Raw genomic sequence first — 17,893 nt, 5'->3', positions numbered from 1 at the left:
GTACTCTCGTGTGTTTCCACGACAGAAAAAAGAAAAATTTCTTTCATTCATCCTTTCTTTCACAGAAAGCAGGGGCACATTAGTACTTAGGAGGCGTCGTAATGATTTCCAGTTTGTATTTTTGACAGAAGTGAAAACGAGGATCTCGAGTGATTGGATGAGGGACCATTGTTCTGGGCTTGATTATGTTAATGACTGCTGTTGTTGTTTGTTTGTTGTTACAACTGCGTAAATAAAAGCGTTGGTATTGCACAGAACACTAGTGTGTGCTGCAGACACCCTTTGGTGCTGGTGGGATGGTGCATTGCAAGAGAGGATTGCAAGAGGTGTGGGCATGGCAGGGCAGGGCAGGGTGACATGGGTGGGGAGGGTGACATGGGTGGACCACCGGTTTGTGGGTTTACAAAGGGCCAATTCGAAGTGCAGAGACTGGACAAGAAGTGCGGACAAGTGCTTCTGGCTGGGGCTGGGGCTGAGAAGCTGTTGGGTGGGGGGACGGGGGGACGGGGAAATGAAAGTCTTTTCTCCTGCTGGGACCTTGGTGCTCCCCTGGGTGGGCATCCCGCAAAGTCCACCAAGTGTCCCAGTGCTGTGAGCTTCCCCCTGATTTGAAGACTGAAAGAAATGTCTGGCTGCTGGGCAAAGCGACTTTGGATGCTTGCAAAGAAAGCTAACATTGCAGGGAGCCAGTGGGACACCCCACATCTGTGAGGGAGAAAGATTGTCTAGTGCTGACAGAAGTTTGTGGTGGGGGGGGACTTGGTTTCAAAGAGATACTTGGCAAAAGGTTGGTGATGCCCTGGGTGGGCACCCCCGAAAGTCCCACCCATGCCCCAGTGGTGTGTGCTTGCCCCAACAGTGCCCTGAACCGATGAGCTGTCAGCAAAGAGTGGCCTTCAGAGGTAGGAGCCAGGGAGGCTGGGGCTAGGAAGCAAAGCTGGGGGGCTTGAAGGGGCTTCAGGGAGCACCTCGGTTTTCCGCTCCTGTGAAAGGGGCGCAGGCAGGGGCAAAGGGTCTAAGGGCTTCATAGGATGCCTCAGTTTTCCCTACTTGTAAAATGGATGCAGCAGCCTTTGTGCTTCAGGGGGCACCTCAGTTTCCCCACCTGTGATAGGGGTACAGGCAGGGGCAAAGGGTCTAAGGACTTCATGGGAAGCTTCAGTTTTTCTCACTTGTGAAATGGTCACAGGTGGGGACAATGGGGTTATGGGCTTCAGGCGATATCTTGGTTTTTCCTACCTGTGAAATGGATGCAAGCAGGGGCAAAGGTTATGTGGGCTACATGGGGCTCCTTGTTTTCCCCACATGTGAAGTGGGTGCAGGCAGGGGTAAAGGGGTTTGTGGGGTACCTCAGTTTTCCCCAGTTGTGAAATGCACACAGGCAGGGGCAAAGGTTGCATGGGCTTTCGGGAGCACCTCAGTTTCCCCACCCATGAAAGGGGTGCAGGCAGGGACAAAGTGTCTAAGGGCTTCATGCGGCACTTCGCTTTTCCCCACTTGTCAAATGGATGCAGGCAGGGGCAATGGGTTTATGGGTTTCATGGAGTGCCTTGGTTTCCCCACCTGTGAAAGGGGCACAGGCAGGGGCAAAGGGTTTATGGGCTTCATGGGGCACCTCGGTTTCCCCAACATGTGAAATGGGTGCAGCCATGGACAAAGGGTCTCAGGGCAAGGGGCATCTGGCTTTGGGAAAGAGCAGGGTGGGGTCAGCACTGGGGTAGGCCGGATGGCCCGGGAGCACCCGTAACCCTGCGTGCTGCAACGCTGTGGTGCATACCCCACATCTGGTGTAGGCTAGAGAGCCTTGACCTTCCCAGGCTGGCTGTGTAAGCAGGTGGCTTGGGACCCACTGGAGTCTGGGCCCTGCGGGCGAGTAGCTTCTTGACTGCTCGCCTGTTCCCCAGGGGCAGAGACACGCTACACCCTCGAGCCCCAGCATCGCCCCGTCTCCCGTGCCTCTTACCTACCGCCGAATGGCCTGAGACGTCTCTGGAGCCCGGCACTGTCACATCGGGGAGCTCTCCCATCAGTAGCTCCTGCCAGTTTCTCAGAGGTACCAGATGCAGGGCCCCAAAATCAGGGTCTGTTTCTGCCCCCCGGATGGGTGACCTGCAGCCATCTCTGGGCTGGAGGAAATTTTATCTTGGGAAAATCGAGTGGACACCCATCCCGATGGGATCTTCACGACACAAGCCTAAATGACAAGGGGCCCCCACACCAGTGTCCCAGTGATGCGTGCTTGCCCCAACAGTGCCCTGCCCTGAAGTGGTGAGCTGCCAGCAAAGAGCAGGGTGTCTTGTCTCCTGCAGGGACCTTGGTGGTCCCCTGGGTGAGCCCCTGCCGAAGTCCCTCTAGCGCCCCAGTGTTGTGTGCTAACAGGAAATGTACTCACTGGAAAAGGTTTCAGTCCAACAAAAAGCATTTTTAATTAACCTGATTTATGAACACAACAATTTTGATCCTTTCCATCTGGTGTGCAGTGGCCACATTGCAATAGAAATTGCAAGGATTTCTGAATGAACCCAAGGGGCACCTGGTGGACAAACTGCGGCAGACCAGGGACGATGGCGATTTTGCCTGTGTGAGAATACAGGTTGCAAAACTACTGCGATAAAAATAATCCCGCCAGAGCAATTGGCCACTCAAAAAATAAAACATTCATAGATCCATAGATGCTAGGGTGGGAAGGGACCTCAACAGATCATTGAGTCTGGCCCCCTGATCCCTTGGACGCAGTACTCCAACTGTGGTCTGAGCAATGCTGCACGGAGGGGAAGTATCACCTCCTTGGATCTAGTTGTCATCCATCTCCTGATTCATGATAAAGTGCAGTTAGCTTTGCTGGTGATTTTGTCACACTGACGACTCATGTTCATCTTGGAGTCCCCTATGACTCCGAGATCCCTGTCCACTTCCATGCTGCTGAGAGGTAGGGTCACTCCCAGCCAGTAGATGTGCCGGATATTTTTGCACCCTAGATGCAGCACTCTGCACCAGTCCTTGTTGTACTGCATCCTATTGTGTACCGCCCACTTTTCTAACCTGTCCAGGTCTGCCTGCAGTCATTCCCGACCCTCCAGAGTGTGCACTTCACCCCACAATTTAGTATCGTCTGCAGACGTGGACAGAGTACACGCCCCCCCCACATCCAAGTCACTGATGAAGATATTGAAGAGTACAGGTCCAAGGACTGAGCCCTGCAGGACCCCACTACCCACATCCTTCCAGGCCGATATCGACCCATCTACCACCACTCTCTGAGTGTGACCCCAAGCCAATTTGCCACCCACCGGACCCCGTAAACATTTATGTCACAGCCTCTTAATTTATTATGAGAATGGGATGAGATACCATATCGAAGGCCTTGCTAAAGTCCAAGAAAATGACATCCAAGTCTACTTCTGCGTCTAAGTGTTTTGTGACCCTGTCATAAAACAAAACCAGATTGCTCAGGCATCATCTACCTGCTACAAATCCATGCTGGTTTCCCTGCTGCATTATTTTTCCTGCTGGACTCCCCTGCACGTGTACCCCCTGAGCATGGCGGTGCACCTCCTATGAAAAGGTGCTGCCGACGCTGCCGGTGGTGCCTGCAGTTGGTCGCTGCTCGCCACCCCCCACCTGCGAGCAGTCCACGATCGCCACTGGCAGCATCTGTGGGTGGTCACTGGTTGGCACTCGCCATCCCCCACATCCTTGACACCCACAGTGGTGCAGCCGCCTGTGAGAGCTCCCTGCTTACTGCCACCATGCTCCCACCCTGACAGCGCCACCACCGCCAGCGACTAACCTTCCCCCCCAGCCTCCAGGGCACGCGGCATTCATGGTGTCATCTGTCTGCAGGCAGATCCAGGCTCAGCAGGGCTCCAGCGCACACTTCTCCCTCCTGCAGCAGAGTCAGTGCCTGGGGATGGGCTGTGGGACAATCCCACCTTCTTCTTCCCTGGGCCCATGGAGGTCTGCATAGTGCCTGAATTGATACGGATCTGGGGGCAGCCCAGGGCACAGCCATCCTGGAGCAGACACACAAGAGCCCGAGGAACTGAATTGATGGATCTGCACCTGGGGGTGTTCAAAACGTGGAGCGGTCTGTCATTCAAGGGGCCGGGGAGCGCTGTCCAGGTTGCAGAGGCTCCAGCCTGGCGGCCACCAGGAGCCCTGATCACAGGCTGCTCAGGAGCACGGAGCCAGCTGCGGGAGATGAGCAGTGGTTGCAGGAAGCCAAATGGCTCCCAGGGAGGGGAAGCCAGAGGGAGACTTCCCAAATGGATCCGAGGGAGAGCCTGCCTGGGGGAAGAAGCCAGGGAGCAGAGCTGGGCCCTGGGGGGAAGGAGCCAGAAGGAGAGGAAGGGTTGGATGCAATTGGGAGCAATGAGGCTCCCCAGAGGGAGACCTGAGAGAGGGACCCGAGCAATGGAGAGAGACGGGGGAGAACAGGGGCAAGGTCCTGAGACCTGGAAGCCAGAAACGCTGAGCTGCGAGCTGGGAATGGGGCTGCAGACCCTGGCGAAGCAGGAGGACGGTCCGGGCGGAGCAGCAGTGAGCCCGAGGCTCCGTCTCAGGGGCTGGGAAAGACTCGGGACCGAGTTAATACTTGAGGTCCTGGGTGGGTGGATGATGGTGAGTGTGGACTGGGTTGTGTTGCAGGGTTGCCTATAGGGCAAGCGTTCCTGGGCAACAAGGGTGTGAGTTGCAGTTGAAGACTGTTTGGGCTGGCATTGTCCCGAACGTGGCACAGGATCTCGCAGGTGCGGATGGTGAATTTAGTCCGGGGCTAAGGTTTGGGTGCAGCCCCAGAGCCTTGGAGCTTTCTCCTAGCCCCAGAGATGAGCCCTGCCTCAGAGGCACCAACCAGAGCGGGGAGCCCCATCTCCATGAGGCCCTCAGCTGGTCTCTTCACAAAGACTACATGCACCCGTGGGTGTTGATGGTCCCATAGCTCCTGCTGCGCCCCATGGCCCCCGTATCTCCCCGCACACCCCTTGGGGCTGGGCAGAGCTGGGGCTGGGAGTCTCCCCTGGATGCTGACGTGGACGGAGCTCCTCTGCACTCCCAGCGGTCACGAGGCAGCCTCAGAGCTGTGGTAGGGCTGAGACGGGGGCACTGGTGGTTTCAACAGGCCCAGGAGCAGAGCCGAGGTGTGTCCAGAGTGGGCTCAGGCCCAGGAGCAGGGCATATTGAATGATAATGTCTGGAAGGGACGGGAGTGGTGAAAGGGGCACTTGGAGCCCTGTAATAAAATGCCAAGCGCTGATACCTGAACAGCAGCGCGGGGTCAGGGATCCCTGAGGCAGGCTTTCTTTCCAGGGATCGAATAAGAACACAGTATGGCAGGCAAAGTGAAAGGGTGCTAGCCCGAGAAGCAAGGGTAGACAAGGCGCCCGGCGGCCCCCACTGGAGCCAGCACATCCTGCACAAATGGTCCAGAGAGAGGCACGGGGCAGGAAGGGATTTGGTCACTGGACCCAGAATGGACCCGGAGCCTACAAGACAGGAAAGGACGAGCGTCCCATTGCGATTGGAGGTGGGGGGGCGCAGGGGATGGGGTGAGTTTATTGTAACAGGAAGCTCAGGTTTTTTAATGCAGTTTTAAGATGTGCGATGGAAAGCTTATGGTAGAGGATGTATACATATAACTCTCTCTGTATATATATAGAAATATAATCTAATTAAAAAAAAGAGTGTCCCATTCCCTGCCCCTCATGTTAGCACAGCGAGGGGCACTGACATGCAGCCTCAGGGGGTGCCAGGGGCTGGGCAGCTTGCCCCTGCAGGACAGGACGTAGCACACGGTCCAGTGATGTAAAGGGCATCGATGGAAACAGAACAAGCTCAGCAAGTGCTGCTGAAACCTTACCCCAGAGAGGGCAGCAGGCCGGGACTCGTTGCCTGCCCCAAAGGGATGTGCCCTCCGGGGTCACAACTCCCAGCTCAGCCCTTGGGCTATAGTTGGCAGACTAGTCCAAGGGCTCCCCTGGCTCGTAGCAGCCTTGGCACTGCCCCTGCTGTCTCCTTAGGCTGAGATGCCCACACTCCTGTATTCGCCTCCTTTCTGTGGCACTTTCTGGGGAGCACTCGTACCTTCAGAGAAGTCCCTCTCCCCAAACCCCTCTCAGCTGTCTCTCATCTGGCCACCAAGAACGAGCTGGTTATGTCACAAGTGCCTCTTTTTATTCCCAATTGACTCTGTTTCACCAGAATCGCTCAGGCCTCGTCAGCTCGTAGCAGAGGATTTTTTTGCTGATGTTGGGAGTCCCACCTTTCACGGTGCTTGTGCTGTAGCTGCCCTCCCCTGCAGAAGAGGCTGCCGGGATGCCCCAAGTGCTCTGCTCTCACGCTTACCGCGCACCCCCAATAAGGCACAGGCTCTGGAAGACTGTCCAAGGGCACGCAGAAATAAAGGACTCCAGGCCACAAGTCTGGGAAAGATCTGCCAGGCTGGCCAGTGCAGACAACGTTGTGAACACCCAGGGACACGCGGCCTGGATTGCCATGAGCAGCTCTGCGACAACCGCAGATTATCGCCTGCACGTTCAACACGCACACAGCTCCTGCACTCAGGGGCTGATGTCCTCAAAAGCCAGCTCAGAGCCCTCAGGGCAGGGCCGCAGGGACTGCCTCTGTCTGCTCGGGGCTGCCATGAGCAGGGCCAAGACAGCTCCTGGGCTGTGGGCTGCGCCTCATGGGGAAGGCTCACCGAGTTCCTGCAGGGAGCACGTGTGAATCCCGGCAGGACTGGGTAGAGACCCGTGGTGCGAATCTGGGCAGATACTGGGGTGGGTGCAGTTCTTCAGACCCAAACCTCTCTCCCCCATCCTGCAGGGGCAGGGGCAGGGGCAGCCCCTTCCTGAGAGATCAGAGCTCCTGCCCTCGCCCGGAGGCATGGAGCAGACCCCATCAGGGACCCCACATCCCACATGAAAAGCTCACATCCCGGTCTCACCCAAACAGGGCTGAACGTAGTGGGTCACCGTGTGCATGCACCGATATTCCCTTGAAACAGGTTCACTACTGTGTGCGTTGGTCTCTTTTTACAGAGGATGTTCATGTGTGATCAGCTCTAGCCTGGTACACTTGTGCAAGCCATGGTGTCAGCTAGGAAGGTATTTTCGGGTGTTTTTATTCGAACCCAAAATAGAAAGGGAAGCATCAGCAGAATCGAGTGTCAGGAACACCCCAAGACCAGACCCGGGCTATGCACATTTTGGAGGAGCCCTGGCTGTCAAATGGGCACTTCCCTTGTTGACATGCCACACTTGTCTTTTCTCTTAAAATTGAAACTTGAAAACGTAGGGACTAGGGGGAGAGGGATGTCTACAGTGAGAAACCTGATTCGGAACTGTGTGATTAAAAGAGAATAGACACTGGCTTTTCTCTCACACTGCTGGACACAGAGCTTGTCTGCACCTCCATGCAAAATTCAAATGACTAAATTATAATATCAGTGCCCTTTTGCACAAGAAGGCAAACTCATGACTGGGGCCACCTGAAACATAACAATACAGTTAATCTCATCTTTGGCTTTGGTATCAAGTACACCCTGAGCCCAACTACTCTAAATTGATTATGAGTAAGCTCCCTTTTCCAAGTGATTGCCTCTCCCTTGTTATCAGATCCCTCGCCAATCGAGGTGTCTGTGCCAGTTGGAAAATATTTTGAGTTCTGCCCTGTTATCACAGCAGCCTATACAGTGCCTTACAATTCGTGGGCTAAGGTGCTCAATTCAAGTAATCGAGCTCTACTGCAGTTAATCAAGTAGTATACCCTGGTTTAGGGTGTCGGGTTCCAGCAATCAAGCCACACTATAATTAAGCAAATGAGAAGCCTTCAGAGCATTGAGGGGTTTTTGTGCATGTCGGTTTTCCTTACAGCAGCCAGAGATGGATGCAAAAGGCTAACGTTTACAACACAACCAAAGGACAATGACCCTCCACCCTGTCACCTTTATCCAGGCCATGTTCTTCAACCCACCAAGAAAATATGCTGAAAAAAACCCAGTATAGAAACTCAGCAGGTTTGTCAGCAAGGCGTGCGCAGTCCAGACCAGAACCTATCCTGCCACCCAGCCTCCACGTGAAGGACCCAGGCTTTGAGGCTGTACAAGAACGGCCTCCTGCCTGCATCAGGTAAAGATCTCCGTGCTGCAAAGATAACACTAAGGGCTAATAGCTTCTTTTATATTGGGAAAGAGTCTTGTACTGTAACTTAGTGTTGTAGCTTGTTAGCAGTGATTAAAACAAGCCTTTCTGCTATCCACCGACCAGGTGTTGTGTTAATTCCCAGAGCACTTGGTTAAAAATTCGGTTTCTAACTGCAACACATACCACAGGCACATTTCCTCAAAAAAATATAAAAAATGGGGATGCTGGTAATTTCAGTGAGAATAATAGCTGAGAAATATGGTGATGTGGCCTCTCTTCTGTGTGGATGAGCTGGGTGGGAGAATTTCATAAAGCTCTTCTCACCCTCTGATCACTGATGTGGCTACTTCCTTGCGTGTATAAACTGGTGCCGGGCCAGGCTGAAGAACTGGGTGAACCTCTTTCCACACTCTGAGCACTGATGTGGCTTCTCCCCTGTGTGTATGAGCTGGTGTGTGGTCAGGCTGGAGGACAGGGTGAAGCTCTTCCCACACTCCAAGCACTGATGTGGCTTCTCCCCTGTGTGGGTGAGCCCGTGCCGGGCCAAACTAGAGGAACGGGAGAAGCTCTTCCCACACTCCAGGCACCGATGTGGCTTCTCCCCTGTGTGAATACGCTTGTGCTGAGTCAGGCTGGAGGGGTGAGTGAAAGTGTCCCCGCACTCTGAGCACCGATGTGGCTTCTCCCTCTTGTGGATAAGCTGGTGTTTGGCCAGGATGGAGGACAGGTTGAAGCGCTTCCCACACTCTGAGCATTGATGTGGCTTCTCCCGTGTGTGCATGAACAAGTGCCTGGCCAGCATGGAGGGCTGCTTGAAGCTCTTCCCACACCTGGTGCAAAGGTATGGCTGCTCCCCACTCTGCACACACTGGTGCTGGGACAGGTCTTGCACGCAGCTGAAGTTCTTCCTGCACTTGTTGCAGCGGTGTGTCTTCCTCCCTGGGTGGATATGACGTTGCTGAGACAAGGAGAAGAAATGGGTGAAGGTCTTATCACACATGGCACAGCAGTACTGATTCTTCCCCCTCTGCACATGTAGGTGCTTGACCAGGCCTGAGGGCCACAAAAAGCTCTTCCCCATTTGGTGAAGCAGTGGGGGAACTCCCCAGACTAGATGTGGAGGTGAGCAACCAGGGCAGAGAGGCAGCTAATGCTCTTCCTACACTTAGTGCATACATGGGGCTTATCTCCCTGTGCTTATCTATGAAGAGCCAGAAGTGATGGGAAGTTAAAAGCTTTTCTGACCTTGGGGCTGGGATGGGCTCTGCCTCTGTTCTTGGTAGTGAGCGCCTGCTTCCAGATGAAGCTCTCCCCACTTCCTGGGCTGGGATGCAGTGCACCTTTCCAGCGGCTCTTTAGGTCTCTCAGCACCACAACTTCTTCCCTGCACCCAAGGCTCTTTCTAGGCTCTGCCCCTTCTCCACTGGCACACCCAACTGCAGATGGTACCTTGTTCACCGCTACATTCTCCTTCTGCTTTCGGGGCTTTCCCTGACTCTTATGCCGTGGCTCCTTCTCAGGTCTCAGGGAGTCCATCTCGCCCAAACTCCCTGGGGAAGTCTGCGCTGGCTCCAGGTCTGCAGGCTCTTCCACAGGAGGTTTCTCCTCACCTCTGCTCAGCAGCCAGGCACCTCCTGCATGGGGAAGAGAAACTCCAGATTAGTGCCCAGGCTGGCAACTACTGCAGAGTTTAAAACAAAGTTCCCGGGAATCATGGATGTGGTTGGTCACAGGATGAACATGAACCACCAGTGCGATACTGTAGTCAACAGAGCTAATAGCAAACTGGGGTGCATTAGCTGATGCATCGCAAGCAGGGCTAAGGAAGTGATACTTCCTCTCTAATTGGTGCTGGGGACACCTCAGCTGGAGTACCGTGTCCAGTTCTGGGTGCTGGACTTCCAAAAACACATTCAAACCTCTCCCTCTGCACACAGGACAGACACCCAAATCCACACCCAGGCCTTGCATCTGGTACCTCACCTGAGTCCTGGTGAGGCTGAGGATCCTCTTTGGAGACCTGAAGTGGCTTGTCCAGAGGCCCCGGTGTTTCCCTCTCTCCTGAGTCCTCCAAAGGCCTGTCCACACATTCGGCCTTTGGCTGCACTGGCCAGGAATCACCAGGTTCCTGTGATGCCGCAGCGGGATGCATATTGTCTGAGGACACCTCCTCGGCTTTTACACTCACTATGACCTGGAGACGAGACAACTATATCACTGGGAAGCCGGGATATGGGAGAGACGGGGCTGGGAAGGAACATCCCCCAAGCACATGGGGATGGGGACTGCAGCATCCATGATCAGGGTGAAACACTCACCTGCAGCTTCTCCTCCTCCTCCTGCCCCAGCTTAAACCCCTCAGCCAGGGTCACGGCCTCAGCGCAGGTCTCCACACCATGCCCCCACTGCCAGCTCTGCATCTCCCGGGGCAGGATGGCCAGGAACTGCTCCAGCACCACCAGCTCCAGCATCTGCTCCTTGCTGCGGCGCTGGGGCTCCAGCCAGCGCAGGGCAAACTCCCACAGGCGGCTGCACACCTCCTGCGGCCCCATGGTTTCCATGTAGCAGAAGCCCTGGAAACGCTGGCGCCAGGTCTCTGGGGTGGGGAGGTCGTACGCCAGCTGTGGGGTCTCTAAGGGAATCTTGGTCTCAGGCGGGGGCCGCATGGCCTGCATCACCTCCTGCCCCTGGATCTCCTGGCGTTGGACCGACTCCTCCTGCTTTATTGGCCAAGGTGCTGACCACCTTGGGGAAACCCTCCTCACCCTGGTCCCAGTCTGGACCACAAAAGGGATTTGCTCTCCCCCTCAGCTCCTGCCTGGAGATCTCCTGGGTCCTGCTCCTTCAGCTTCACTTCAGGCTGCGCAGGGAAGGCCCACGGCTGCCACGGGCTCCAGCACAGCATCCACCGTCTCCCCAGGAAAGGCCTCACTCCAGCCGGGGGCCTGGGCTCTTGCTCTCCCTGCACTCACTCACGGTGCCTCCTGACAGCATCCAGGCTCCAGGGCCGCCTGTGGGAAAGGAGAAAGCACAGATCGCACCGTGTAATGGGAGGCAGGGACTGAGACCCTGCCCCAGCCCCGAGGTCTGCCCAGCCCTGATGCCTCGACAGTCCCCTACTCAGAGCAGCCTTAGGGTCATTCTTGCTTCTCCTCTTGCCCTGCACAGGATGCGGGGACCAGGATGGATCCAGAAATGCCCCAACCACAGCTCCCTGTCTATCCCCTGACCTGACTTCTGCCTTTGGCTTCTGTGAGTCCTGCAGACCGGAGGGGGATCATCCAGAAAACATCTGTTCTGGGGATGCATCTTTTTCCAGTCAGACCCTGAAGGCAAGAGATTGGGACTGGGATATACTTCAAGTGTGGGTTGCTCTCACACAGGCTTTTCCTCCAGCAGTCAAGCAGCAAACTCTCAGCAAACAGCCTGCTCCTGAGGCTGCCCTGGCGCTGGCTGGGCTGCACCAACCCTCTGGAGTCCCACCGCGCACACCCTGTGTGCTTCCCAGACCTGGCTGTGCTGACCTACCCAGATGGGCTTTCTATTTGGATCCCAAACCTTAACATGCTCTGTTTGAGCTTCCCTTGAAGCCAGCCCAGACATCGGGGAGCCTTCGCATTTCGGGCTCTGACCCAGCCCTTGCAGTCCCACCCTCCCGGCTCTCTGCATTCCCACTGCCCAGGGTCTCTCTTTCACTTCTCTCCCAGAGAGGGACTTACCTCTCTTGCAGATGAACTCTGGGCACCGGGAGTCCTATGCAGCAAAGCAGGAGGATCCTGCCCAACACAAGAGCAGGTAGAGGTCTCCTCTGCTTCTGCCTTCTGCTTTCCCCCTGGTGTCCCTGGGAGTGTCTTTTCCAACAGTCCCTCCTGGGTGTGCCGGAGAGGGCAGGGCTCTCCAGGTGCTGGGGCTCCTCCTCAGTGCTGCTCTGCTGTGTCTTCATATGCAAACCAGCCCACTGTAATCTTGGTGGCCCCTTCCCCAGGAGCTGAGTTACCCCTCCCTTTCCTTCCCCGGGTAAGTCACATCAGCCTTAACCCATTCTTTCCCATGGTGACAGCAGAGGGCACAAGAAAGGGAAACTGAGGCAGGGAACACCAACGTGAAAACCCCACAATGCACCCAACAGATGATAAGAGCAACCTCTAGTGTGGGACAGGCCCAGGGGGTTTCCTGTCTATTCATGACATAGGGGGATCTTCCTGCCCAAGTCGTCCTTGAGCCCAGGCAGATATAGCCTTCTATGCTTGGTGGGGGTTGATTTTTTTAAAGAAATGTTTCGTGCTCCAATCCAAAAGAGCCCAATGAAGTCCAAATCCATGAGTCGGTCCAGAACCATAAGAGGGGGTGGGGGGGGGGGGTGTGCTGTCAGCCCCAGGAGCACATCGCAGCTGGGAGCAGGGCAGGGGGTCGGGCAGGGGTGCCCCTCTGCGGGCAAGTGACACGGGGTGGTGGTGCCCCCATGTGCGGGCCGCACGCATGCCCCTGCCCGGGGGAGGCTGGCACCGCTCCGCGCCCGACGCGCAGCCAGGGCAGGGAGGGGGCGCGGGCTCGCACGTGGCCGCCGCTGCCGCTTGCCCGGCGGGCCGGGACGGCCGCAGCCTCCGCAACCTTCCGCTGCGGGCGCGGAGCCGTGCTCGGCGCTGTGCGGGCGGCCGCGGCAGCGCGGTGGTGGCCGGGCAGCACGCAGCCATCCCCGCGCCCAGCACCGCTCCGCGGCCGCAGCGGGAGGATGCGGAGGCTGCGGCCGTCCCGGCCCGCTGAGTAAGCGCTTGGCAGCGGCGGCCCCGTGCAAGCCCGCGGCCCCTCCCTGCCCTGGCTGCGCGGCCGGCACCGCTCCGCGCTCCGGCCGCATGCCAGCCCCCCCTGCCCCGGGTTTTTGCGTTCTACAGCACCACTTGATTGTGGATGGTAACTGCAGTGTAGGTGTTGCTGTATATTGAGTGCTTGACAAATGTTTTTTATTATTTGTTCTGTGAAATGGGTGCCGCGGTCGCTATCTAGTGTGAGGGGCAACCCAAATCTAGGGATGATTTCTTTTAGCAATTTTTTTTGCTACAGTGATAGGATCAGCACGTATGCATGGGTAGGCTTCTACCCATCCAGAGAACATATCAATAATAACAAGAATATACTCATAAGAACAGCACTTAGGTAGCTGTACAAAATCAATTTGCAGATTTACAAACGGTCCCCATGGAGGGGGATGGGCTGCGGGTGTCGTTTTCACCCGTTGCCCAATGTTGTGAGCTAGACAGATGGGACAGGAGCTACAGTACTGTTGTGCCATGGAAGGAAAATTTGGGGCAAACCAATTTTTCTTTACTGTAGCAATTATTCCCCCCTTGCTCATATGGGCCACAGAGTGGGTCAAACGGGCAAGATGTGGCAAAAGCTCTTTAGGCGCCACTAGGCGGCCGTCCGGGGAGCGCCAGACAGAGTCGGGGTGCAGTGAACATCTTGCACGCAGCCAGTTATTTATTTCTTTTTTGGGGCCTGATTTTGAAGAAGGGCTAGACTTGAAAGGCTAGCCAATGGAGACTGGTCTGCTGAAAAACAAACAAAAACAGAGTTAGGAGCCTGTGGGCCAGAAAGGGCCACGTTTCTGGCAGAACCGTCTGCCAGATCATTTCCTCGTGTGACACCATTAAAGGGTTTTTCGCAAGCTTTGTATTTAACAATAGCAATAGCAGAGGGCAGTTGAACAGTTTTTAAGAGTGCCTTTACATAACAACTATGACTGATTTGGGTCCCTGATGAAGTAAGGAACCCTCTTTGTTTCTAAATTTGTCCAAAATCATAAACAACACCAAAAGCATATTTAGAGTCAGTATAAATGGTTGCGGTTTGATTTTTTGCAAGAATACAAGCACGTGTCAAAGCGATGAGTTCAGCAACTTGAGCAGAACGAGCTTGGGGTAAAGAATACGTCCCTAAAACAGCATACTGAGTGCATACTGCATAACCTGTAACTAATTCGCCTACATTATTTCTAAGACAGGAACCATCAACAAACAAAACAAGGTCAGAGTTTGGGATAGGAATATTCTTGAGGTCAGTTCGAGGGGTTAACAATTGAGTTGTGACAGACAGACAATCATGAGGCTCACCATCAGAGGCAATAGGCAGAAGTGATGCAGGATTCAGAACTGAGCAAGGATTTAAGGTTACATTTGTAGCTGACAGTAGAATTTTTTCATATTCAGTAAGACGAGAATTAGAAATGTGCTGGGTCTTGCCTTTGAGGAGAAGGGCCATTACAGCGTGTGGAACTGCGACGGTTAAAGAGTGTCCCAAGACTAGAGATTTTGTCTTTTTAACCAACAAGGCAGCAGCTGCAACTGAACGGAGGCACGGAAGGAGTCCCGCAGCTACTGGATCGAAGGCAGAGCTGTAATATGCAGTTGGGCGATGTTTCCCGCCATGTAGCTGAGTGAGTACTCCTAAAGCAATTCCTTCCCGTTCATGACAAAACAAGGTAAAAGGTTTCTTATAATTAGGAAGTTCGAGAGCGGGAGCAAGGGTGAGGGCTTGCTTTAGGGCTGTAAATGCCTGTTCGGCCTTTGGAGTCCGGCCTGTTGGAGGGGTTCCGGGGTAGTATTATGAGTGAATGCTTGCAAGGTTTGGTAAGAGCAGCATACCCCAGAATCCACTGTCTACAATAACTTGTTGCACCTAAGAATCCCCTCATGTTTTTTGTTATTGGTTTGGGAATGTTGAGGATAGCTTCAACTCTACTAGGGGAAAGGTGTCGTTCTCCTGCCGAGACATCGTGCCCCAGGTAATGTACCTTAGGTTTACAGAGCTGTAATTTAGATTTTGAGGCCTTGTGGCCTTATTGAGCTAATGCTGTGAGGAGTGTCAAAGTATCTTGCTTACAGGCCTCAAAAGAGGGCGAGGCTAGCAGTAGATCATCAACATACTGAACAAGAGTGGACCCCCCTTTGAACGTGATAGGGTCCAAATCCTTTTTTAGGATTTGGGAAAACAGGGTTGGGGATTCTGTACATCCCTGAGGCGGTCTTGTTCAAGTATATTGGAATCCCTGATAAGTAAATGCAAATAAATACTGGCTATCCTTGTACGTAATGTATAAGTTCTTATACATTTCAGTTGCATGAGATCATCTTTACATAACCAATCACGATATCGGTTCCACCCAAAGATTTAGGTACTTTCCACACAGTCTTGCAACTAACAGTTGAAAATTGCAAAATTAGCAAAAGCATCAGCTTTTTCATGAATTATATTTTAAGCAATCTTATCACTTCCTTTATCTGCTAACTGTACTTGAACAATATTTTACTTCCCCTTTTTATTTTCCTCCATACTTCCTATGGGGAGCACGGAGTCTCCACACCCAGCAAATGGCCCATTCATCAAATGGCCCATTGTCAGGTGCTGGAGAGCCTGCCTGGGTGGGGATTGCTCCTGCCCTCTCCTGACCAAGTGGCTCAAGCTTCTTTTTAAAGAATTGTTTCCTGTTCCCAGCCAAATCAAGTCCAAATCCATGAGTCAGTCCAGACTCATAAGTGGCCCTACACCCGGCAAACCTCTTCCACTCCTCACCGGGGGCTTCAGATACTTCCAAAGTCTTTTGGCAGCATCCTGGGTGCAGGCCCGAACCCACATTCCCCAGGTCTCCCATAGAGCAGTAAGGCGCCGAGCCCCCGCACTTGCAGCCGGGCTCAGCTTCCCTTGCCACCTCCGGCAGGTAGTTGCTGCTGTCTTGCGAGAGAGAGCCCCGAAGCTGGGCGTCTGCGTTCTGTCTCCCCCACTTTCTTGCCCTCTCGCTCCGAGTGCTTCTGTGCCTTGGACTCTGGGATGGTTTTGCTGGTGGTGGAACTGCCCGGGGCTCCGGCATTTGTCCTGGCAGCACTCCCCACCACCGAGACCTTCAGAACAAGTGTGGGGAGGCTTGCAGCGGGAGAGGAGGGTGCCCTGGACGCCCCGACCCACTTCCAGTGCTGCACCGGAGGAAATGTGGCCACAGCTCTCAAGGGGCAAGCCACCAGAGCACGAGCAGCCAAGCTGCTGGTGTTGCTAAGCTTGCTGGAGGAGGCTGGCATGCAGAAGTGTGAGTGGCCAGCCAAAAGCAAGTGCCAGGGGATGGATTTGGACCCACGCTTCCAGACAGACACCAGAACTCCCTAAACAAGGGGAAAGACCTTATCTGAGCCTAGTGCCTTAGATGTCTTGGGCACCCTGACAGCATAAGAAGCTTTAGGTTTGCTTTGCCTTGAATTGTCCTGCTTGTCACGAATAGGGGGTTGATTCCCCCTTCTCCCTGTTCTGTGCCCACTGGCAACATATAGGGGGTGCACTTCCACCCCCCAAGATTGGCTGTGCACCCCTGGAAGCACCAACCCCAAAACCGGAACTGCCGGCGGAAGTGCCCCTCCTTGACATGCACACACATTGTGATCTAGGAATAAGATAAGTGTGTCACCGCGGCATCAGGATCTGGGAGCGAGGGGGCGGGGAGGGAACGCTGCCCGAGGTCATGGAGGTGGGAACACTCTCACCTGGGGTTTTTCAATCTTCCTCCTCAGCCAGGGCCACGGCCTCGGTGCAGGTCTCCACACCGTGCCCTGACTCCCAGCTCCGCATCTCCCGGGGCAGGAGGGCCAGGAACTGCTCCAGCACCACCAGCTCCAGCATCTGCTCCTTGCTGCGGCGCTGCGGCTCCAGCCAGCGCTGGCCGAGCTCTTGCAGGAGGCTGAAAACCTCCCGCGGCCCCTCGGCTTCCAGGCAGCAAAGGCCCCTGAAGCCTTGATGCCAGCTGGGTCTCTGGGGTGGGGAGGTCGTGCCCCGATGCCAGCTGTGGGGTCTTTGTGGGAAACTGGGTCTGAGGCGGGAGCTGCATGGCCTGCATCACCTCCTGCCCCCGGATCTCCTGGCGTTGGACTGGTTCCTCTTGCGCGGCGTCCAGATCCCTGGAGGAGGCAAGGAAGAGACCAGGGTCCCGGCCTACATGGATGACTTGAACGTCCTGTGCCAGAATAAGTGTTCAGGAGGAAGATCCCTGTGGCACACACAGGTCTACGAAGCGGCAGCAGGGGCCAAGCTCAATGTGAGCAAAAGCACCTGCCTGGCCACGGGCGAGCTCGGGGGCCTGGAGTCCCCGGGGGGCTCGGTCCCCTGCGAGGGGGTCAAGGTCCTTGGGCTGGAGGTTGATGCAGAGCTGAGCGGAAGAAGAGCCCGGGAGAAGGAGGCCGAGGGGAAGTAGGGGGTGCAGGGCCTTGGGGGGCCCTCCCCAGAGCCAGGAGCCGAGGGACCCCGAAACCCAAAGACAGGTGGCAGCTTGGGGGACCCCGAGACCCCCAGAACTGCACGTGGGGGGACCCCGAGACCCAACCGGAGCGGGCAGCATCACGGACCCGACACCCCCAGGGCCGGACCCGACACCCCCAGGGCCAGCAGCACCGCGGCCCCCTCGCCCCGACCCGCACCCCGTCCCCCAGCTCGGGCCGGGGCGCTCGGGTGCCGCCCCCCGCACGGGGCAGGGCGCGGGGGGCCCGGTCCTGGGGCACGAGAGAAGGAGGTGCCCGGGCCCCGCTCCTGCCCCGGCCGCCACCCCGGCCCGGGCGGCACAGCGGGGTCGCGGGGCACCGGAGGGGGGGCGGGCCGGCGAGCGCGGCTCGGGGTGGGGGCCTGCCAGCAAAGGGTTAACGGGGGGGGGGTCTGCGCTCCGCTCCCAGCAGCCCCCGCGGCGGGTGTGTGTGTGCCGCGGGGCGGGGCGGGGCGGGGCG

General features: G+C 55.7%; 1 protein-coding gene across 2 annotated transcripts; it reads right to left on the bottom strand.

Moving 5' to 3' along the window:
• Positions 1-7,103: 7,103 nt before the first annotated feature.
• On the bottom strand, positions 7,104-17,818 carry LOC132245838 (zinc finger protein 391-like). 2 transcript variants are annotated; one of them, XM_059718953.1, is made up of 7 exons: positions 16,667-17,818; positions 11,861-12,078; positions 11,372-11,467; positions 10,460-11,152; positions 10,125-10,335; positions 9,591-9,775; positions 7,104-9,099 (listed from the first exon to the last, which is right to left on the bottom strand). In XM_059718953.1, the coding sequence occupies exons 4-7, from the start codon at positions 10,814-10,816 to the stop codon at positions 8,485-8,487; spliced, it is 1,368 nt and encodes a 455-aa protein (XP_059574936.1). In that variant the 5' UTR covers positions 10,817-11,152; positions 11,372-11,467; positions 11,861-12,078; positions 16,667-17,818; the 3' UTR covers positions 7,104-8,484. The 2 variants fall into 2 exon arrangements, with proteins under 2 accessions (XP_059574936.1, XP_059574935.1); XM_059718952.1 differs by lacking the exons at positions 11,372-11,467; positions 16,667-17,818 and having other exon boundaries at positions 11,861-12,680.
• Positions 17,819-17,893: the final 75 nt, after the last annotated feature.

Source organism: Alligator mississippiensis, chromosome 15, assembly GCF_030867095.1.
Source record: "Alligator mississippiensis isolate rAllMis1 chromosome 15, rAllMis1, whole genome shotgun sequence".
Lineage (NCBI taxonomy): Eukaryota > Metazoa > Chordata > Crocodylia > Alligatoridae > Alligator > Alligator mississippiensis.
Note: the sequence above shows the minus strand (reverse complement) of the source record. Positions and strands in the feature narration are given on the sequence as shown.

Bases quoted from the DNA above. Each gene is read 5' to 3' on its own strand.
- LOC132245838 (XM_059718953.1), bottom strand. From the start codon at position 10,816: ATGCAGGCCATGCGGCCCCCGCCTGAGACCAAGATTCCCTTAGAGACC. The intron at 9,776-10,124 runs GTGAGGTACCAG...TTCCCCATGCAG, and splicing joins TCAGCCTCACCAGGACTCAG to GAGGTGCCTGGCTGCTGAGC. The intron at 9,100-9,590 runs GTACCATCTGCA...TCCTTGTCTCAG, and splicing joins AGAATGTAGCGGTGAACAAG to CAACGTCATATCCACCCAGG.